The sequence below is a fragment of the Saimiri boliviensis genome, chromosome 14, assembly GCF_048565385.1.
Source record: "Saimiri boliviensis isolate mSaiBol1 chromosome 14, mSaiBol1.pri, whole genome shotgun sequence".
NCBI classification, from domain to species: Eukaryota; Metazoa; Chordata; class Mammalia; order Primates; family Cebidae; genus Saimiri; species Saimiri boliviensis.
Window position 1 is genome coordinate 46,026,762 of NC_133462.1, and position 21,399 is coordinate 46,048,160.

A 21,399-nucleotide genomic window follows, 5' to 3' on the forward strand; every position below is an offset into this window, starting at 1 on the left:
TCCCTGCCGACGACCTTCTCGTCCCGCGGGGCGCAGCGGATCCGCCGCTCCTCCTCCTTTTCGCGGGTCCCGCTCCCCGCGCCCGTTCCCCAACCCCCGCCCACAGCTCCCGGCAGCCCCCGCGCCACCCCGCAGCGGGACCACAACTCCCGCCATGCCCCGGGGCGCAGGGCGCCCGGTCGCGTGGCCTACAAGGCTTTGCGCGGCGGCGCGGCACCTCTAGCCCGCGGTCGGTCTCCTCGCGTTCCCACGCGGTCGGTCTCCTCGCGTTCCCACGCGTTCCCACGCCCGTGACGGCGGCGCCAGCTTCGGGGGCGCCCGTTAGTTCAACGCAGAGTTACTTGTCGTTATTTATTGATTTCACACGGAGTCTCGCGCTGTCCCCGGGCTGGAGCGCAGTGGCGCGATCTCGGCTCACTGCAGCCTCTGCCCCCCGGGTTCCAGCGATGCTCCTGCCTCAGTCTCCCGAGTGGCTGGGACCACAGGCGCGCGCCACCACGCCTGGCTTATTATTATTATTTTTAAAAATGTTTAATTTTTTGTATTTTTAGTAGAGACGGGGTTTCACCGTGTAGGCCGGGCTGGTCTCGAACTGCTGACCTCTGGTGATCCGCCCGCCTCGGCCTCCCAAAGTGCTGGGAATCACAGGCGTGAGCCACCGCGCCCGGCGTTTTTTTTTTTTTTTGGTAGTTTTAGTAGAGACAGTTTCACCACGTTGGCCAGGCTGGTCTCGAACTCCTGACCTCAGGTGATCCACCTGCCTCACACTTACTATTTTGAAACAGGGTCTCGCTCTGTGCCCCAGGCTGGAGAGCAGCGGCGCGATCTCCACTCACTGCAGCCTCCACCTTGCGACCTCAAGCGATCCTCCCACCTCGACCTCCCAAAGCGTTGGCACCACGGGCACGCGTCACGCGCCGGCCAGCACATCTCTATTGAGTGCCTGCTGCATGCCAAGCGTTGTTTCCGGTGCCACGGAGACAGCAGAGTGCAAGGTAGGCAGACCTCAGCCCCAGGGTCTGCTGCGGGGGTCGGGGTGGTGGAGGGGAGGCCCCGGCGGCTCTGGCGCGGTTGGTCCGTCCCCTCGCGTTCCCATTGGGGGGCGTCGGGGCTGCCTGGTCCCGGGAGGCTCGGCCTGCTCGCATTCTAGGGAGCCGATGGGAAGCGAGGCCCTGAGCCGGGCTGATGATGCCACAAACCCGGGCCTAATACCAAGGCAGGGCCGCGCTGGGAAATGACGGACTTCTCTGCTGGGCACGCCGCCTCCTGCGTGATGAATCCTCCCATCGTGGCTGCCAGCGTGAGTGAACCAGCCGCGCCCAGATCCCTGCCAACTTCTCGGTCGGCTCCAGTGTCAGCAGCTCCAGCCCAGGGGTGGGAAGTACTGCTGGGACCAAGGGCAGGTTGTAGAATCACGTCGGTGGTTCAGGTAGGCCCGGCACTTTGGGAGGCCAAGGCGGGCCGATCACTTGAGGTCTGGAGTTTGAGACCAGCCTCAGCAACATGGTGAAAAGAACCCTGACCCGTCTCTATTTAAAAAATACAAAAATTGGCCGGGCGTGGTGGCTCACGCCTGTAATCCCAGCACTTTGGGAGGCTGAGGTGGGTGGATCACGAGGTCAAGAGATCGAGACCATCCTGGTCAACATGGTGAAACCCCATCTCTATTAAAAATATAAAAAAATTAGCTGGGCATGGTGGTGCGTGCCTGTAATCCCAGCTACTCAGGAGGCTGAGGCAGGAGAATTACCTGAACCCAGGAGGCGGAGGTTGCGGTGAGCCGAGATGGCGCCATTGCACTCCAGCCTGGGTGACAAGAGCGAAACTCCGCCTCAAAAAAAAAAAAAAAAAAAAAATTAGGCAGGTGTGGCGGCAGGTGCCTGTAGTCCCAGCTACTTGGCAGGCCGAGGCAGGTAAATCATTTGGACCCGGGAGGCGGAGGTTGCAGTGAGCTGAGATCGGGGCACTGCACTCCAGCCTGGGCGACAGAGCGAGACTCCCTCTCAGAAAGAGAAAAAAAAATCAATCAATTAATCAATGAATCAGTGATCCAGGGAGGATCCTGGAGATGGAGAGATTTGAGCAATGGCTTGCAGGAGGGGAAGGGTTGGCAGCCAAACCTGGGACGGGGTGTTCCGGGCAGAAGGTAGGGTGAGTGCAGAGGCTGAGGCCAGCGGGCCCAACAGAGCCAGAGAGGGGACAAAGGCCCTGCGTGTGTGACCTTGGACACAGCAGACAGTGGAGCCCGCTGCGACCCCTCTCCAGCCCTCCAAGTTCTCGGAAGACAAGCCCTTCCTTCCTCTGACGTTTGGTGTCCTCGTCTGTCTCATGGGGACTTGCCAGACGTGGGCTGGTCCCCAGCAGAGCCTGAGAGCTGGTCCTGTCCTCACTGTCCCACGGGGACAGTGGGCTCTTTCTGGATGAGGAGGGAGGGCGGCTGGCAGGTCCTCTGTGTCCTCGGGGGAAGAACAAGCCTCCGTTGTTCGAGGCTCTGGAACAAAGGGACGGGCAGCGGCGGATCGCGTGAGTCTGAGTCAGGGGTCTGGCCGACAGACAAAGGACGGCACTGAGCGTCCTCAGGGAAGCGGGAAGGGGCAGGTCACAGAGGCCGGGAGCACGAGCTGACCCTGGCCGGGCCGGCGGCAGCACCCACAGACACCTGGTCTCCCCTCTCCTGCTGCACCGGGTGCCAGGGACAGAAACAGCCGGCCGTCCATGGAACCCGGCCTCCTGGGAGGCGCCTCCCAGCTGCCCCAGCCTCACCTGCCGCCTGGGGATGTGTTTTGGAAAAGAATGGTGGGCGGCCAGGCGCCGTGGCTCACGCCTGAAATCCCAGAACTCTGGGAGGCTGAGGCAGGCGGGTCACGTGAGGTCAGGAGTTTGACACCGGCCTGAACACTATGGTGAAGCCCGTCTCTACTAAAAACACAAAAATTAGCCAGACATGGTGGTGCGTGCCTGTAGTCCCAGCTACTCGGGAGGCTGAGGCCGGAGGATCACTTGAACCCGGGAGGTGGAGGTTGTGGTGAGCCGAGATGGCGCCACTGCCCTCCAGCCTGGGCGACAGAGCGAGACTCTGCCTCAAAAAAGAAGAAAGAGGCCGGGTGCGGTGGCTCAAGCCTGTAATCCCAGCACTTTGGGAGGCCAAGGCGGGTGGATCACGAGGTCAAGAGATCGAGACCATCCTGGTCAACATGGTGAAACCCCGTCTCTACTAAAAATACAAAAAATTAGCTGGGCATGGTGGCGCGTGCCTGTAATCCCAGCTGCTCAGGAGGCTGAGGCAGGAGAATTGCCTGAACCCAGGAGGCGGAGGTTGCGGTGAGCCAAGATCGCGCCATTGCACTCCAGCCTGGGTAACAAGAGCGAAACTCCATCTCAAAAAAAAAAAAAAAAAAAAAAAGAAGAAAGAGGCCGAGGTGGGTGGATCACCTGAGGTCAGCAGTTCAAGACCAACCTGGCCGACAAGGTGAAACCCCGTCTCTATGAAAAAAAAAAAAAAAAAAAAGGGCCGGGCGTGGTGGCTCACACTGTAATCCAAGCACCAAGGCGGGCGGATCACATGAGGTTGGGAGTTCAAGACCAGCCTGACCAACACGGTGAAACCCCGTCTTAAAAAAAGAAAAAAAAGAGTGTGGGAACTTGGGGTGGGTCCAGTGGCTGACAGCTGCCGTCCGGCGCTTGGGAGGCTGAGGCTGGAGGATCGCTGGAGCCCAGGAGGCGGAGGCTGCACCACGCTTCCCGTATCCTCTGATCAGCCCTGTCCCTCCTCAGTGAGCAGCAATGGTGCCGCCACACTCCGGCCGGATGGCGCGGGCAGACGTCGTCCCCAGAGCACAGTGGGGACTCGGATGCCCCGCAGCCCCAGCAGTGACGTCGGGCATCAGCTACCAGCGCGTTTCCGTCCACGCACTTCAGCGGGCGCTCACCGCGTCCCTGCGCTGGGAGGCTGCGTTCAGGATGCCGCGGGCGTTGTGGGGTTCGGGCCACGCAGATCCTGCCTCTGCATGTTCACGTGTGCACACACGCGTGTTCACCTGCCCGTGTGCTGTGTGTGTGTGTTCACCTGCCTGTGTGCTGTGCAGGTGTGTGTGTTCACCTGCTCGTGTGCTGTGTGTGTGTGTGTTCACCTGCCCGTGTGCTGTGTGTGTGTGTTCACCTGCCCGTGTGCTGTGTGTGTGTGTGTTCACCTGCTCGTGTACTGTGTGTGTGTGTTTCACCTCCCCATGTGCTGTGTAGGGGTGTGTGTGTGTGCACCTGCCCGTGTGCTGTGCAGGTGTGTGTGTGTTCACCTGCCCGTGTGCTGTGTGTGTGTGTGTTCACCTGCCCGTGTGCTGTGTGTGTGTGTGTGCATTGTGTGTGTTCACCTGCCCGTGTGCTGTGTAGGTGTGTGTGTGTTCACCTGCCCGTGTGCTGCGTGTGTTCACCTGCCTGTGTGCTCTGTGTGTGTGTGTGTTCACCTGCCCGTGTGCTGTGCAGGTGTGCTGTGTGTGTGTGTGTTCCTACCTGCCCGTGTGCTGTGTGTGTGTGTGTTCACCTGCCCATGTGCTGTGTGTGTGTGCACCTGCCCGTGTGCTGTGTGTGTGTATGTTCACCTGCCCGTGTGCTGTGTAGGTGTGTGTGTGTTCACCTGCCTGTGTGCTGTGTGTATGTGTTCACCTGCCCGTGTGCTGTGCAGGTGTGTGTGTGTGTGTGTTCACCTGCTTGTGTGCTGTGTGTGTTCACCTGCTCGTGTGCTCTGTGTGTGTTCACCTGCCCGTGTGCTGTGCAGGTGTGTGTGTGTGTGTTCACCTGCCCGTGTGCTGTGTGTGTGTGTTCACCTGCTCATGTGGTGTGTGTCCACCTGCCCATGTGCTGTGTGTGTGTGTGTTCACCTGCTCGTGTGCTGTGTGTGTGTGTTCATCTGCCCGTGTGCTGTGCAGGTGTGTGTGTGTTCACCTGCCCGTGTGCTCTGTGTGTGTGTTCACTTGCTCATGTGCTGTGTGTGTGTGTTCACCTGCTCATGTGCTATGTGTGTGTGTGTGTGTTCACCTGCTCATGTGCTATGTGTGTGTGTGCGTTCACCTGCCCGTGTGCTGTGTGTGTGTTCACCTGCTCATGTGATGTGTGTGTGTGTTCACCTGCCCGTGTGCTGTGTGTGTGTTCACCTGCTCATGTGGTGTGTGTCCACCTGCCCATGTGCTGTGTGTGTGTGTGTGTTCACCTGCCCGTGTGCTGTGTGTGTGTGTGTTCACCTGCCTGTGTGGGGTGTGTGTGTGTGTGTTCACCTGCCTGTGTGGTGTGTGTGTGTGTGTGTTCACCTGCCCGTGTGCTGTGTGTGTGTGTGTTCACCTGCCCGTGTGCTGTGTGTGTGTGTGTTCACCTGCCTGTGTGGTGTGTGTGTGTGTGTGTGTTCACCTGCCTGTGTGCTGTGTGTGTGTTCACCTGCCCATGTGCTGTGCAGGCGCACACGTGTGTGTGTATGAGCCTGCCTGTGTGTGCCGTGTCCGTGTGTACGCCCGCGTGGTGTAAATGTGCAGGCGTGTGTAAATGCATGTGCGTGTGGTGCGCGTTTCATGGAAGAGCACAGCAGGGACCCCCCCATAGAGCACTGAGCAGGTCAGCAGGTCCTGCTCTAGCTGAGGCCACACCTGCCATTCCAGAACGCCCCTCCCTCTCTCTCTCCTCTCCCCACGGCGTCTGAGAAAACCCTGTGAGTTCTGCCTCCGAGACACGCCCGGAAGCCACTCGCCTGTGACCCCCGGCCTGGGCGCCGTGGCACCCCACGCGGTGTGGTCGCCTCCTCAGATCTTCCCTGCCCCACCTTCCCACCCTCAGTGGATTCCTTCAAACGGAAGTCAGGCCGGGCCCTCCTCTGCTCTGGCAGAGACCTCGGCCACGGCTCCCACCTGGCTCAGGGTGAAACCCGGGGTCCTTCTGGTGTTCAGGCTCTGCACGGCCTGCTGGGTCAGCCCCCGCCCTCCCCCCTCGCGCTGCTGCAGCCAGCCTGACCTCCTCACTGCTCCTTCACCTTCTCAGCAGGTGCTTTCCTGCCCCAGGGCCTTTGCACGGCAGTGCCCTTCCCAGACGCCCCTTAGATCTCTGCACAGCTGGCATCCCTTAGAGGGCCTCACCTCTTTTTTGGGGGGACAGTCTTGCTCTTTCCTCAGGCTGGAGTACAATGGCGCCATCTCAATTCCCTGCAACCTCCACCTCCCGGGTTCAAGCAATTCTCCTGCCTCAGCCTCCTGAGTAGCTGGGATGACAGGCACGCGCCACCATGCCCAGCTAATTTTTGTATTTTTAGTAGAGACAGGATTTCAACATGTTGGCCAGGATGGTCTCGATCTCTTGACCTCGTGATCCGCCCGCCTCGGCCTCCCAGAGTGCTGGGATTACAGGCGCACCCGACCAAAGGTTCTCACGTCTTTCAGGCCTTTGCTAACGTTTCACTTCTTCGGTGGGGGTGGGGGGCTTCCTGAGGTTTCATTTCTGTGATCGGGTCCCTGTACCCCAGCCTGAGCACGGAATGAGATCCTGTCTCAAAAATCAGTAAAACGCCGGGCGCGGTGGCTCAAGCCCGTAATCCCAGCACTTTGGGAGGCCGAGGCGGGTGGATCACGAGGTCAAGAGATCGAGACCATCCTGGTCAACATGGTGAAACCCCGTCTCTACTAAAAATACAAAAAAATTAGCTGGGCATGGTGGCGCGTGCCTGTAATCCCAGCTACTCAGGAGGCTGAGGCAGGAGAATTGCCTGAACCCAGGAGGCGGAGGCTGCGGTGAGACGAGATTGCGCCATTGCACTCCAGCCTGGGTAACGAGCGAAACTCCGTCTCAAAAAAAAAAAAAAAAAATCAGTAAAAGAGAGGCGTGTGTGTTCACCGCGTTATTTGCTGTTGTCCCAAGCTGGAAGCTCTGAGGGAATCACGGCATCTTGGTGGGGTGGAGCATCGTCCAGCAGCAGAGGTGAGTGACGGACAGCGGTCGCCAACACCAGGACCAACCTCACGGGCGGGGGGGCGTCTCGGGAGTGCCCGTCCCATTCCCGTGCCGCACGCATGAGGCAAAGCAGGGCCTGGCTCTAGGGGCAGGATGGTGGCTGATGGGTGGAGGGAGGGAAGGTGGCCGCAGGGTTTCCAGGGGCTTCCCGGGGGTCTGGAGACCTTGTGCATCTCAGAGCTAGCCCCAGGGAGGTGATTGGTCCCAGAGCTTTCGGGGAGCCGTGGAGGAAGCGCGGATCGCATGTCTCTGCTGCAGGGACTCCCGCAGGCTCTGTGGACATGAGGATGGGATGGTTCTCTGGGTGGGGTGGTTCTGGCCACTGCAGGGTGCCCCGTGGCATCTCTGCCCCCACCCACTCCATGCCGAGAGCTCCCAGGTGTGACAACACAGATGTTCTTGGACATTGCCCAGGGTCCCCTGGGGGTGGTCACCTGGGCTGGGAACCCCTGGTCTGTTGATTTTAGCCCGCCATGATCTCATAGCTCCACGTCTTTGGAACGGGGGGAGCCTGCGTGCCCCGGGGAGTGGTGAGGGGCTCAGGCAGGTGGACGTCTGTGGTGAGGAGCCTGGGCTACATGGGGTGGGAGCCGGGATGGGCGTCTGTGTAGGGCTCCCGTGGTCACTTCGGAAGAGCTGGTTCTGGCAGAGATGGAGAGTGGCCTTTTGGGGCAAGGAGAGGCGCCCCGGGATCCCCGAGGAAGTGGGGGTGGGCGTGGGGGCAGGATGGGGCCCTGGACTGGGGTGTGTCCGTGGCCTGGAGGGCAGTGGCCAGGTGCTAGGTGGGCTTTGGATCCAGGACTGGGTGTTGGGTGTGGGCAGAGGAGTCAGGAAGCAGCCCCAGGGGCTGGAGGTGCCATTTACAGGCGTGGGGAAAGGCTGGAAGAGGGTGTTTGAATGATAACGGGCCAGATGCCCTTGTCCTCAGAGCTTCCCTATGGACTCAGGCTGACACATGCCCGTTTACAGACGAGGAGACTGATGCCCAGCGGCAGAGTGACCCACCAGGGACCACCCAGTGCCTGATCCAGAAATCTCGATTCACGGGCGGAGGAGGTCTGGCCGGGAAATTCACAGCAGGAAATCGCCAAGGAGCGAAACTGGGTGCCCGTTGAGGGGCGGGCCTGGGGCAGCACAGGAAGGTGGCCAGGGGAGGGGGTGATGTGGGTCCCAGAGAGGCAGGCGTGGGTCAGCAGGACGGGGCCCGCAGGGGCCAGGAACACTCTGGACTTGAGTCCTGGGTCCACTGCCTGCTAGCTTCGTGACCTCTGCTTCTGTTGATGGTGAAGGTCACGTGTGGGGTAGCGCCTGTGGGCACCGTCCTGGCCGCAGAGCCGTTCCGAAGTAGAGTGTAACCTGCCCCGTGTCAGGGGTGCCCTCCTGACCTCACGCTGTACACAGTGGGCGATTAATAACTGCCCATTTACGAAGGCCGTGTTGGAAATAGATGTTCGGTGCCGAAAAGAAAAACCATCTTTCCCATTATCCATCTCCATCAACCCTTCTGTCATCCTTCCCATCATCCTCCCATAATCTTCCCACCATCCTTCTCCATCATCCTTCCTGTCATCTATCCCCATCATTCTCCCATAATCCTCCCATGATTCTCCCCTGATCCTTCTCAATCATCCTCCCATCATCCATCCCCATCATCCATCCCCATCATCCATCATCCTTCTCCATCATCCTTCTCCGTCATCCTCCCATCCTCCTCCTCCTCCTTCTCAATCATCCTCCCATCATCCTCCCATCCTCCTCCTCCTCCATCATCCTCCCATCATCCTTCCCTTCATCCTTCTCCTCCTCCTCCATCGTCCTCCCAATCATCCTCCCATCATCCTTCTCCTCCTCCTCCTTCATCATCCTTCCCATCATCTTTCTCATTATCCATCTCCATCAACCCTTCCATCATCCTTCCCATCATTCTCCCATTATCTTCCCATCATCCTCCCATCATCCTCTCATCATCCTCCCATGATCCTCCCAACATCCTTCCTGTCATCCATCCCCATAATCCATCCCCATCATCCATCCCCATCATCTTTCTCCATCATCCATCCCATCATCCTCCCATCATCCATCCCCATCATCCTTCCATCATCCTTCTCCATCATCTTTCTCCATCATCCATCCCCATCATCCACATCATCCTCCCATCATCCATCCCCATCATCCTTCGATCATCCTTCTCCATCTCCATCTCATCATCCATCCCCATCATCCTTCGATCATCCTTCTCCATCTCCATCTCATCATCCATCCCCATCATCCTTCGATCATCCTTCTCCATCTCCATCTCATCATCCATCCCCATCATCCTTCGATCATCCTTCTCCATCTCCATCTCATCATCCATCCCCATCATCCTTCGATCATCCTTCTCCATCTCCATCTCATCATCCCCATCATCCATCCCCATCATCCTTCTCCATCATCCTCCCATCATCCATCCCATCATCCTCCCATCATCCATCCCCATCATCCTTCCATCATCCTTCTCCATCATCCTTCCCATCATCCTCCCATCATCCATCCCCATCATCCTTCTCCATCATCCTCCCATCATCCATCCCCATCATCCTTCTCCATCATTCTTCCATCATTCATCCCCATCATCCTCCCATCATCCATCCCCATCATCCTTCCATCATCCTTCTCCATCATCCATCCCATCATCCATCCCCATCATCCATCCCATCATCCATCCCCATCATGCACCCCATCATCCATCCCCATCATCCTTCCCAGCCTGTGACGCCCTTTCCCGGTGCCGCCCCCACCCTGCTCCCCTCCCAGTTGTCACCAGAGGGCGCCTGTAAGCTCCGATTGGGCCACGTCCCTGCCCACAGCTGTCGCGTCCCCCACGTCCCTCTGGGTAGAAGCCCAGACGCTCCCCACAGCCCCCAAGCCCTGCGGGCCCCTCCGCCTCGCCTCCCTCCCCACTCCGCCCTTGCTCTCGTGGCTCCAGCACATGGGCCTCCTCCCCGGGTCTCATGCACTCCAGGCATGGTCCTGCCTAGGGCCTCTGGGTGTGCAGCCTGGTCTGTCGGCCTGGAATGCCCTCCCCCGCCTCCTCCGGTCTCTGCAGGAGCGTGACCTTCTCAGCGAGGCTCTGGACCGCCCCGTTCACACGGCAGACGCCCACACCGCCAGCCCCCTCCCCGCGTTCCCTCCATAGCACCACAAACCCTCTGCGTGCACGTAAAATCCACCTACTGCCTGCCTGTCTCGACGGGAAAGGGAGGACGAGGAACTTGGTTTTTTTTTTTTTTGAAATGGAGTCTCCTCTGTCGCCCAGGCTGGAGTGCAATGGCGCGATCTCGGCTCACCGCAACCCCCGCCTCCCGGGTTCAGGCAGTTCTCCTGCCTCAGCCTCCCGAGTAGCTGGGACTACAGTCGCCCACCACTGTGCCTGACTAATTTTGTATTTTTAGTACAGACGGGGTTTCACCACCTTGGCCAGGCTGGCCTCTGGTCTCGAACTCCTGGCCTTGAGCTCCACCCACCTTGGCCTCCCAAAGTGCTGGGATTACAGGTGGGAGCCACCGCGCCCGGCCGGAACTTGTGTGTTTTTTTTCTCCTCCCGTTTTCCCAGCACCTGAGCAGGGCCTGGCCCCAAACACCGGCTGAATTCCCAATGACGGCGAGAACAAGACTCCGGGGAGCGCGGACGGCGTCACCTCCCGGACAACGAGGCCTGGCAGCGGGGCCTGGGGCCTGGGGCAGGCACCCGGCCTCTCACCCACTCCAGCCGCCCCTTTTCTCACTGCCGGTATTTAATCTCTCTTGTGGCTCAGACAGGATTAAAATCAGGGCTCATCTGCATGTGCGCTGAATTCATTTGCATCTCATCTGCAAGCCCTGTGCTTAGCAGTTGGGACACGCTCTGAGCCGAGCAGGGTGTTGATAGAATCCAGAGGGGGTCAGATGAAGGGGGACTGTGGCTGGAGGGGCCCCAGTCCGGTCGGGTGAGGCTGCCGGTGTGGCGGGCTTTCCATCCCGTCTGTCTTCTTCCCCTGTGTTAGCTTTCGGCTTCACCCCTGGTAAAATGGGGAAATGAGGCAGGTGCGGCCGGGTCCTGGCTGGAACCCGGTTGGAGGGTTCTCTTCCTGCAGGGGAGGCAGGTGTCACAGCTTATAGCACAGAGGGGAAACTGAGTCAGTCGGGGCCGAGTCCCTGCTGGAACCAAGGTCTCTGGCTATTGGCCCTTAGTGGCTGATATGGCCTGGACCTGGTGACCTGGATGTGAGATGGGATGGGGTTGAGGGAAAACTTTGATTTTTTTTTTTTTTGAGACAGAGTTTCACTCTTGTTGCCCAGGCTGGAGCGGAATAGTGTGATCTCAGCTCACTGCAACCTCCACCTCCTGGGTTCAAGAGATTCTCCTGCCTCAGCCTCCCAAGCAGCTGGGATTACAGGCACCCACCATCATGCCCAGCAAATTTTTGTATTTTTGTAGCGACAAGGTTTCACCATGTTGACCAGGCTGGTCTCGAACTCCTGACCTCAGGTGATCGACCCACCTCTGCCTCCCAAAGTGGTGGGATTACAGGCATGAGCCACTGCGCCCGGCCCGGCTGCTTCTTTTCTGTCTGTTCCTGTCCAGTTCTCACCACCCCAAACAGAGATGGGTACACAGTAGGTGCCCAGTGAGTGCGTGTGGGATGGATGAGTGACAGGTTGAGGGAATGAATGCTTCGTGGCTCGGAGCTGCAGCTCCCAGAGTGGTGAGCTTGCTGTCTGACTGTGGGCTGCACCTCAGGCTCCCTGGGTGCAGAAACGGGGCCACGCCGGCCTGACCCCACCAGGCCCTTCTGCGGCGAGGCTGTGGGTGTCGTGTTTGTGGGTTTAGTTCCCTGGGGCCGGCCCTGGCCCTTGTGGCCCAGCTGCACCGGCTCCCGCGAGACTCACTGCTGACACCGGACTCTCTCCTGGCCGACACCTGATCCCGGCCCCACTTCCAGGCCGGTGTCCGTCTGACCAGCCCGCATCGGGCCAGGGCCCCTCGACTCCCTGGGGCAGGACAAGGGGCCGTCTGTGTGGCCCTGGTGGTGGCAGGGACGGTGCCTGGGCCTGTGGCTGCCAGAGCTTTGAGGGCTCGGGAGGTGGCACCGGGACCCGTGGGTGCTGCGGGGACGTCGCCTGCCCACCATGGGGACCCTCAGCTGCGACTACGCCCCACGGCTGGGCCGGTGCTTGACGGAGAGCCAGATTCCTAAGACCAGCCTGAGGAAGTCCTGTGGGACGGCCGCCCTGGAGAACGGTGCGTGCCGGCCACGGGGGACGGGTGGGACCCTTTCCTGCTCCACTTCCTGCACTTCTGGGGCTTCTGGAATGTTCTGGGAGTCCAGCAGGAGGCCGGAGTTTCTGGCAAGTCCTTGCCCTTCCCCAAACCTCAGTTTTCCTTCCGGCAGGATGGGTGTGGACTCGGGGTTTCTGTGCCCCGAGTGTGTCTGTTAACCGATGCTGAGTGCTCTGTGGGCCCGGCCCTTGCCAGGGCCGTGGGGGCAGCAGTGGGCAAAGCCACAGAGATCGTGTGGGAGGCAGCAGTGTTCCCAGCCTGGCCCTCTGGGACAGGCGCCCTAGACAACACAGGGGGGGCGGGGGGCACAGGTGCGGAGGCTGCTCTGCTGGGAGCCATGTCCGCTGCTGGCCTCGGTGAGGGCACAGGCTGGGCCTCAGTTTCCTCACCCACCATAAGCAGCTGGAGTCAGGCTCCAAGCCAGGGCCTGGGGCTGGTTCTGTGGTCTCTCCTGACCCCTGTGGCAATGAGATTCTGCAGAAGTCACAACACGTGGCATCGTGACTCTGTATCTCTGGGAGGCCCAGGCCTCAGTCTCCCCACCTGTGCCTGTATCTCTGCCTGGGCCTCAGTTTCCCCACCTGTGGCCCTGTATCTCTGAGAGGCACCAGTCTCCCCACCTGTGCCCCAGGGTGAGGCTTGCTGCCCCAGCCTTCCCTCTGTGATCTGTGTCTGACTCACAATGCTGGTCTCACACTTTGTCCACGGAGGGCAGCAGCCTCTGGCTCCCCAGGCCCCAGCCCTCACCGTGGAGGGAGAGGGGAGCCCAGGCTGAGGCTCAGGAGCTGGGTCCGGGGCTCCTTCCTCGGGGAATCTGGGCCCAGGCGGTGACCTGAGGGCTTTGGGCTGCAGGCTCGGGGCCAGGCTTGTATGCCCTGCCGTCCACCGTGGGCTTCATCAAGCACGACTGCACCAGGGTGGCCGGCCCGGCCTACTCGCTCGTCCGGAGGCCAAGTGAGGGTAAGGCAGGCGGGCGGGTGGCGGGGGGGGGGCTTCCCTGCTCCTCCAATCTCCCCCTGAAGCACTGAGGGGTCTCCTTGCCCCTTAGATCCAGGCCCCCATCAGCGGGGCAGGAGGCAGGTAGGGCCAGGCTCTCAGCCCACTCCACCCTCCTAGTTGCTGTGAGACCTCAGGCAAGCTGCTGTCCCTCTCTGTTTTTTCGCTGATAAAGAGAACGGCAGGAGAAAGAGCTGCAGGGAGGTGAAGACCTCTATTTCCCTTCCTGTGTTTGAATTCCTTGCTGCTTGGACTCGGGCAAATTGCTTAAGCGCCCTGCAGCTCAGTTTCCCTCAAAGTTAACAACGGTAATACAAACGTTAACATTCATAATATTAAAAACAATAGGCCGGGTGTGGTGATTCACGCTGGTAATCCCAGCACTTTGGGAGGACTGAGGCGGGTGGATTGCCTGAGACCAGGAGTTTGAGACCAGCCTGGCCAACATGGCGAAACCCCGTCTCTACTAAAAAGACAAAAACTAGCCAGGCGTGGTGGTGCGCGCCTGTGATCCCAGCCGGACCACATGTAACTAGGAAGACCGGGTTAAGGACTCAGGAGGCTGAGGCAGGACAATCGCTTGAACCTGGGAGGCGAGGATGCGGTGAGCTGGGGTCACGCCATTGCACTCCAGCCTGGGGACAGAGCAAGACAATGTCTCAAAAAAAAAAAAAAAAAAAAAAAAAAAAAAAAAGTAAAAGGGCTGGGCGTGGTGGCTCACTCCTGTAATCCCAGCACTTTGGGAGGCGGAGGCGGGTGGATCCCTTGAGGTCAGGAGTTTGAGACCAGCCTGGCCAACATGGAGAAACCCTGTCTCTACCAAAAATACAAAATTAGCCGGCGTGGTGGTGCATGCCTGCAGTCCCGGCTACTGGGGAGGCTGAGGCAGGAGAATCGCTTGAACCAGGAGGCGGAGGTTGCGGTGAGCTGAGGTCGTGCCACTGCGCTCCAGCCTGAGTGACGAGAGTGAAACTCCATCTCAAAAAAATTTAAAAAAATAAAGAAAAGAGAAAACAGTAGCCACATCAATGCCTGGTAAGTGCTCAGTACCTGGTAAGTGCTCAGTCAGGTGTGAGGCTGAGCCCCGGCCCCTCCACCATCGAGACTGTGGCTCCCCAGGCCTGGCCCATGTCACTGGGCTGCCCTAAGCACAGCGTGGACGTTCCCGGCTGCTGCACAGGCAGGTGCGGTGGGAGCAGAGGCAGGTGTGGGGCGTGCCGGTGCCCGGTACCAGGGGCTGGTGGCCCCTCTCCCTGTGTGGCACCTGCTGCTGTCCAGAACGGGCACAGAGGCTGTGACAGGCTCCCATAGAGTGAAGCGGCTCAGGGGTGACTGCCTGCCTGGTGCACAGGGAGCTCTCTGTGTTCGTTGGTGGCGCTCCTACCACGGGCCCGCAGGTCTCACTCCCCCAAATTCCATCAGCCCATTCCCTATACCGCTCCAAGGTCCCAGCTGGGCTGGGAGCAAGGTTGGAAGGGTCTTGTGTGGGGATTTAGATTTACATGGAAGGAGGCCTGCTAGGAGGGGCGGCCTGGGGAGGGGCGGCCTGGGGAGGGGCGGGGCACAGCCTGTTCTCAGCCTTCAGAATGAGCAAAAATCCCAGAGCACACTGGGACTCAGGGAGCTGCAAGGGGTCCCAGAAGGCCGGTCAAGGCGCTGGCATCCCCCGTCCCCAGGACCCGGTTAAGAACTTAGTCTATGACCCAGACAGACCTGAGTTCCCAGGTTCAAACCCCAGTCTCAGGACACTTCCTGGGACAGAGGGGCAGAGACAGCCTGGGGAGTGTGGTGCAGGGGGGAATCCTGCAGACTTTGCTGAAGGCCCAGGCTAGCCTTCTTGAAAATGGAGCATGGGATCTGGGTTTTGTAGCATGAGTAGGAGTTTGGTGGAGCCTCCAGAAGAATGGAACTCCAGGCAGAGCCTGCTGTGTAGGCTGAGGCCTTGAGGTGATCGATGTCATGATGAGCTAGGGTGTGTTCATTTGTCAGGGGGCAGCCAGGGGATGGAACGGGCAGAAGAAAAGGCTGGAATGTTGGAGGCTAAGATCAGAGCTTCAGCAGGTGGAGTCCTGGTGGCGAGTTCTGCACAGGGAGTGTTTGAAGCGAGTCTTGGTCACATGAGTGAGGCCCAGGCATCCAAGGAGAGGCTGTGTGATTACCATCAAGGATTTTTATTTTATTTATTTATTTATTTATATATTTTTTTGAGACAGAGTGTCGCTCTTGTTACCCAGGCTGGAGTGCAATGCCACGATCTCGGCTCACCGCAACCTCCGCCTCCTGGGTTCAAGCAATTCTCCTGCCTCAGCCTCCTGAGTAGCTGGGATTACAGGCACGCGCCACCATGCCCAGCTAATTTTTTGTATTTTTAGTAGAGACGGGGTTTCACCACGTTGACCAGGATGGTCTCGATCTCTCGACCTCGTGATCCACCCGCCTCGGCCTCCCAAAGTGCTGGGATTACAGGCTTGAGCCACCGCGCCCGACCTTATTTATTTTTTTGAGACGGAGTCTCACTGTGTCACCCAGCAGGCTGGAGTCCAATGGCGCGATCTCGGCTCACCGCAACCTCCGCCTCCTGGGTTCAGGCAATTCTCCTGCCTCAGCCTCCCGAGTAGCTGGGATTACAGGCACGCGCCACCACGCCCAGCTAACGTTTTGTATTTTTAGTAGAGACAGGGTTTCACCATGTTGACCAGGATGGTCTTGATCTCTTGACCTCGTGATCCACCCGCCTCGGCCTCCCAAAGTGCTGGGATTACAGGCGTGAGCCACCGCACCCGGCCTAACTTTTGTATTTTTATAGGGATGGGGTTTCTCCATGTTGACCGGGCTGGTCTTAAACTCCTGACCTCAGGTGATCCACCTGCTTTGGCCTCCCAAAGTGCTGGGATGACAGGCGTGAGCCCCTCTTAAGTGTGCCCAAGCCCTGGCTCAGAGCCTACTCTTATTACTCCTACTCTGTGTACAGTTTGTTTTCTTTTGAGGCTGTGTCTTGCTCTGTCGCCCAGGCTGGAGTGCGGTGGCGCGATCACAGCTCACTGCAGCCTCGGCCTCCCAGGGTTCAAGTGATCCTCCCCCTTCAGCCTTTCGAGTGGCTGGGACCCCAGGTGCGTGCCACCATGCCCGGCTAATTTTTCGATTTTTAGTAGAGATGGGATCTCGCTGTGTGGCCCATGCTGGTCTCAAAGTCCTGAGCTCAAGGGACCCTCCTGCCTCAGCCTCCGAAAGCACTGGGATTACAGGTGTGCCCCGCCGCACCCGGCCTGATGATGTCCAGGTCCGACACACCTTGAGCTGGCTCTCCAGCCCACACCCGCACGGGGATTAGAGGGCAGAGGTGGCCACAGACAGTGGCAGAGCAGAGCCTGCGGGACTCACTTTGATTTCAAGGACACAGAAGCACTGGATGAGACCCGAGGCCGCCCAGTGCAGGCAGCCGTGACTCCGTGCCCCCAGCGTGACCACTCTGAGATGGGGCTGGGGCTGCCCTTGACCTGCTGGGAGTGTCTTGGGCCCAGCAGGGGTGCTGAGGCTGGGGGCTGGGTCAGGCGCCATCTTTTAAACACCCTCAGGTCTCTGGGCTCCTCCCCCCAGCAGCACCTCAGGACACCAGCCCGGGACCCATCTACTTCTTGGACCCCAAAGTCACACGCTTTGGACGCAGCTGCACCCCTGCCTACTCCATGCAGGGCCGCGGGAAGTCTCGGGGTGAGTACTGGACCCACGCAGCCACACAGGGACCCCTCCAAGGCCTCAGCGACGCTCCCGCCCTGGGCTCCCTCTCCCTCTTATCCTCGGAGTCCTTAGAGTGCCAGTGTCTTTGGAGTGATCAAATCCAAAGGCCCCGGAGGAGGGGCCGCCACGCCAGTGCCCACAGGGGCTGGGAGACCTGGGTGAGGGAAATGAGTCAGCGTCACAGAGGCCCTGGGCACACACCCACCCCAGGGCAGCTGGCCTTGCTGTCAGAAGGTGAGAGGTGAACGGGGACTGTGGCAAATCGCCAACGTCCTTCACGGGCACCCGACAGCCTGCCCGAGCACCTGACACAGCTGCCTGACTGCATTCTTTCCCCCACCTGCCCACCCACCCAGCCATCCATCCATCCACTCATCCATCTACTCACCTAGGATGCACCCACTATCCGTCTATCCACCATCCATGTATCCATCCACCTGCTCACCCACCCACCTACCTGTCCAACCAGTCATCCATCCACCCACCCAGCATCCACCTACCCATCCACCCACCCATCCAGCCACTCACCCACCCACTTACCCAACCATCTCTCCACCCGTCCATCCACTCCACCCACCCATCTACCATCCATCTACCCACCCAGCCACCCACTATCTATCCACACACCTACCCATCCATCCACCCACCCATCCATCTATCCACCATCCATGTACCCATCCACCTGCCCACCCACCCACCTATCCACCTGTCCAACCAGTTGTCCATCCACCCACCCAGCATCCACCCACCCAACTAACCATCTCCCTACCCGTCCATTCACTCCACCCACCTATCTACCATCCATCTGCCCACCCATCTACCCACCCATCCATCTCTCTACCCAGCCATCCACTCATCCATCTGCCCACCTACCATCTACCCATTCATCCATCTATCCACACACCCACCCATTCATCCACTTGCCCATCCATCCACCCATCTACCCGCTTGTCCACCCACCCAGCCCTCCATTCATCCCCCATCCACCCACCCATCCATCTACCCATCCACCCACCGACCCATCCACCTATCTATCCATCCTTCCACATCCATCCATCCATCCATCCATCCATCCATTCACGGATCACAAACCAGTCACTCCTCACTCAGCCGCTCGCCTCCTACCTATCCTGTTAACCCATCAGCTCAGTCAACCGCTGAGGAGTTGGAGTAGATTTGACTTTACTTTTTCCAAGATCCCAGTCTGGTGGGGCGGTTAGAGGCAGATGCAGACCATCCCACCTCTGTGCTGACACCTGGAGAGGGGACAGCCCAGGCTGCGGGGCTCGGGAAGGGCTCAAGGGCTTTACCCTGGATGGTGTGGGGAAGGTGGAGGGAGGAGGGTGTCACAGGAAGGCATGCTTGGTCCTGGGTGGAGCTTGGGAAAAGTCCTAGAGACTTGGACAACAGAGCGTGTGTGTGTGTGTGTGTGTGTGTGTAGGGAGTAGGGAAGGGAGGGAGAGGCACCCGGGCTGCCTGCAAAGCGCTGTGAGCTCCGGGGCGCATGTGGGCAGGGGAAGCCATGCAGGGTCTTTGAGCAGGTGCGGACATCAGTGCCGTCCTTCCTTCCCCACTCTGACAGGTCTGGAGGTGACGCCAGGCCCCGGGGCCTACAGCCCAGAGAAGGCGCCCCCCATGCGGCATCAGACACCCCCAGCTTTCACCCTGGGCTGTCGCCTCCACCGGAAGCCGCCGGACACCTCGGCCCCTGCCCCCAACGCCTACACCATGCCCCGTCTGTGGGGCTCGCAGATCTTCATCAAGCCCAGCAGCCCCAGCTACACGGCGGCGGGCCGCACACCCCCTGCCCGCCCCCCGCAGGATCCTGCCGAGCTACCCGGCCCGGGCCAGTACGACAGCCCCGACCCCAACGCCTACCGCCGGCGTCTGCCTGCCTTCACCATGCTGGGGCGGCCCCGGGCCCCGCGGCCACCGGAGGACACGCCCGGCCCCGGCACCCACTGCCCCGAGCAGGTCACGGTGAATAGAGCCAGGGCGCCCGCATACTCCATGGGCATCCGCCACTCGCTCCGGGCCCGCACCATGGCCGCCACCGCGCCCACCACCATGCCCGCCACCACGCCCGCCACCACGCCCGCACGGCCAGCGGGGCTCAGGTTGCCTGGCTGCAGCTGCTAGGCCAGACCCGTTTGGACAAGGTGAACCGGGAGTGGGTGGAGGGGCTGGGAAAGGTGTCTCCCCTCCCCTTTCCTGAGCTGTCCCAGGTCCTTCCAGGACACCCCATCCTTCCAGTCCCTGAGGGCTGTGACCCGTGGCCCGGTGCAGGGTGCAGGGTGAGTCTCCTGCCAGTGCCCCAGTTTCTTCCGGTCATGCCAGACGAAAGGCCAGGCCAGGCAGGAAACACACACCTTCCGGACCTCCCAGCGGCTGGCTGCAGATGAAGCTTCCCATGTCCCAGAACTCCACGTCCAGTCCCACCAGGGCCTGGGTCCCCGTCTCGGCTTGGATTTGTGCCACATTCTGGCCCTTTCTGGTTTCATGGAAACGTGGCCACCGGCTCTGGTCTGGGCCCAAACTCAGGCAGGAGGCAGTTCCAAGGCCCGTGCCTTTCTTCCTCCACCTTCTAAGAGTTGCTTACCCAATAAACCTCTCCAGGGACAGAGAGCTGTCAGCGTCACACGTGCTGGTTCCTGAATGCTGCCCTCCAGAGCCAGACCCATAATCAGCCAGTGCCCAGGGGTCTGAGAGACCAGAAGAGAGACCCAGGGCTAGGTGAGGCCAGAGATGGAGTGGGGAGCCAGGGAGGCTTCCTGGAAGACGGACTATCAAAACTGGGTTTTGAAGGATGTATAGGAGCTTGATGTATTCTAATATCTGATATCTGTTGCTGCTTGCTGTGTTTTGGATGTTAATAAAGACCAACCATGCTTCATAACAACTCAGGATCAGGTGGCATTTACTGAGAGAAACGGTGCTTTGCAGAGACTGGACCCATGTCCTGGAACATGCTGTGAGCCCCCACCGTAGTCCGATGTCAGGATTTGAACCCTGGACCTTGGACTCAGTTCCTGCCATTCTCTCCTAGGGACAGGAAGAAACACATGGGTGGTTCCGTGTGACTGAGCCCTCTGTGTGCCAGGGAGGGAGGGCATCTGGGTCACCCTGCAAACCTCCCATCTAGCAAGACCCTCACCCCGAGTTTGGGGGGGCCTCCCTGAAGGCTGCGGCCTGCGAGGCCTGCAGCGGGCAGAGACGGGGTGGTGGGGCCGCCAAACCCGAACCCCGCTTTACCCACTAGGTCGACGCACGCCAGGACCCCTGCAGCCTGGATCCCCGCCTAAGCCTGGCCACGCGCCCAGACGCAGCGTCCACCCCGCGCGTCACACACACGCAGCGCGCAGGTGCAGCGGCGGCTCCGACCCCGGCCAATGGCGCCCACGATCCGCTCCTCCCGCGGCCGCGCACGGGAGATACGCGCGCCGCCCTCCCTCCTCCCTCCCCCGCCTTCCCGGCCCCGCGCGCGGCGCCGGCCGTGATCTCATCCCCTGATTTATCGATCAGGCTCCGGGCAGCCTCGCCCCTCCCTCCCCACCTGCCAGCGCGTCCCGGCCCCTCCCTTTGTTCCCGGCAATCGGTCCAGCTTGGGGCGGGGCGGGGCGAGGCGGGGGGCTCCGGCCGAGTCGGGCCAGGATGCTGGGTCCCTGGGTGACACTGACACCCCGTTTTCTGGTGCAGAGGACCAGACCCTTGAGGCCAGGGGAGCCGCGGCACGTCTCGGAGACGCCGGAGGTTGGGGACGGAGCGGCCGGCCGGCCTGGGAAGCCGTGCCGGAGCTGGTGCGGGATGGGCTCCCCAGAAACGAGGGAGCGCCCCTGCAGCCCGCTCCCCTGGGTTACAGCCAGAGAAACTGAGGCCGAGACAGGCCTCAGAGCAGGACCCCTCACTCCTGAGTCTGACACTGCGCTGTGCACCTTTGGCCGCGCCCCTTCACCTCCCCAGGCCTCAGTTTCCCCACTAGGAAATAGGGAATGACCCTGAGATATCTTCTGGCTGGAACGATGGAGAGGGAAGGGCTGACCGGAGGGCCTGGGGTGCCCTTTCTCCCTGGCCGCGCCTCCCCAAGCCTCAGTTTCCCCGCAGTCAAGGGGAAAGAAGGGATGTGGTTTGTGAGCCTCTCCAGCTCTGTCCTCCTAGGAACCCGGGCGGCGGGCGGGGTCGGGGGGCGCAGCGGGGAGGGTCGCTGCAGGGGTCCTGGGTTCGAAGCCCCGACTCTCCTCGGCTGCCGGCTCCAGGCCAGCGCCCGGTGTCCTCGGAGCGCCTCAGTTTCCCCGGCCTCGCGGCCAGGCGCCGGGACCAGGAGGGCCGGGGTCCCAGGGGCGCAGCCCCCCGCGGCTGCGCGCTGGGCCGGCGGATGACATCAC

At 60.3% G+C, this 21,399-nt stretch overlaps 1 protein-coding gene across 3 annotated transcripts; it reads left to right on the top strand.

The window, feature by feature from the left end:
• Window positions 1-442: 442 nt before the first annotated feature.
• CIMAP1D (CIMAP1 family member D) lies at window positions 443-19,916 on the top strand. Of its 3 annotated transcripts, none has more exons than XM_074384902.1 (5): window positions 443-1,300; window positions 10,577-12,244; window positions 13,136-13,243; window positions 16,877-16,990; window positions 18,600-19,916. In XM_074384902.1, exons 2-5 carry the CDS (start codon window positions 12,133-12,135, stop codon window positions 19,154-19,156), a joined length of 891 nt encoding a protein of 296 aa, XP_074241003.1. In that variant the 5' UTR covers window positions 443-1,300; window positions 10,577-12,132; the 3' UTR covers window positions 19,157-19,916. The 3 variants fall into 3 exon arrangements, with proteins under 3 accessions (XP_074241003.1, XP_074241004.1, XP_074241005.1); XM_074384903.1 differs by having other exon boundaries at window positions 443-995; XM_074384904.1 differs by lacking the exons at window positions 443-1,300; window positions 10,577-12,244; window positions 13,136-13,243 and adding an exon at window positions 16,280-16,389 and having other exon boundaries at window positions 16,880-16,990.
• The last annotated feature ends 1,483 nt before the right edge of the window (window positions 19,917-21,399 follow it).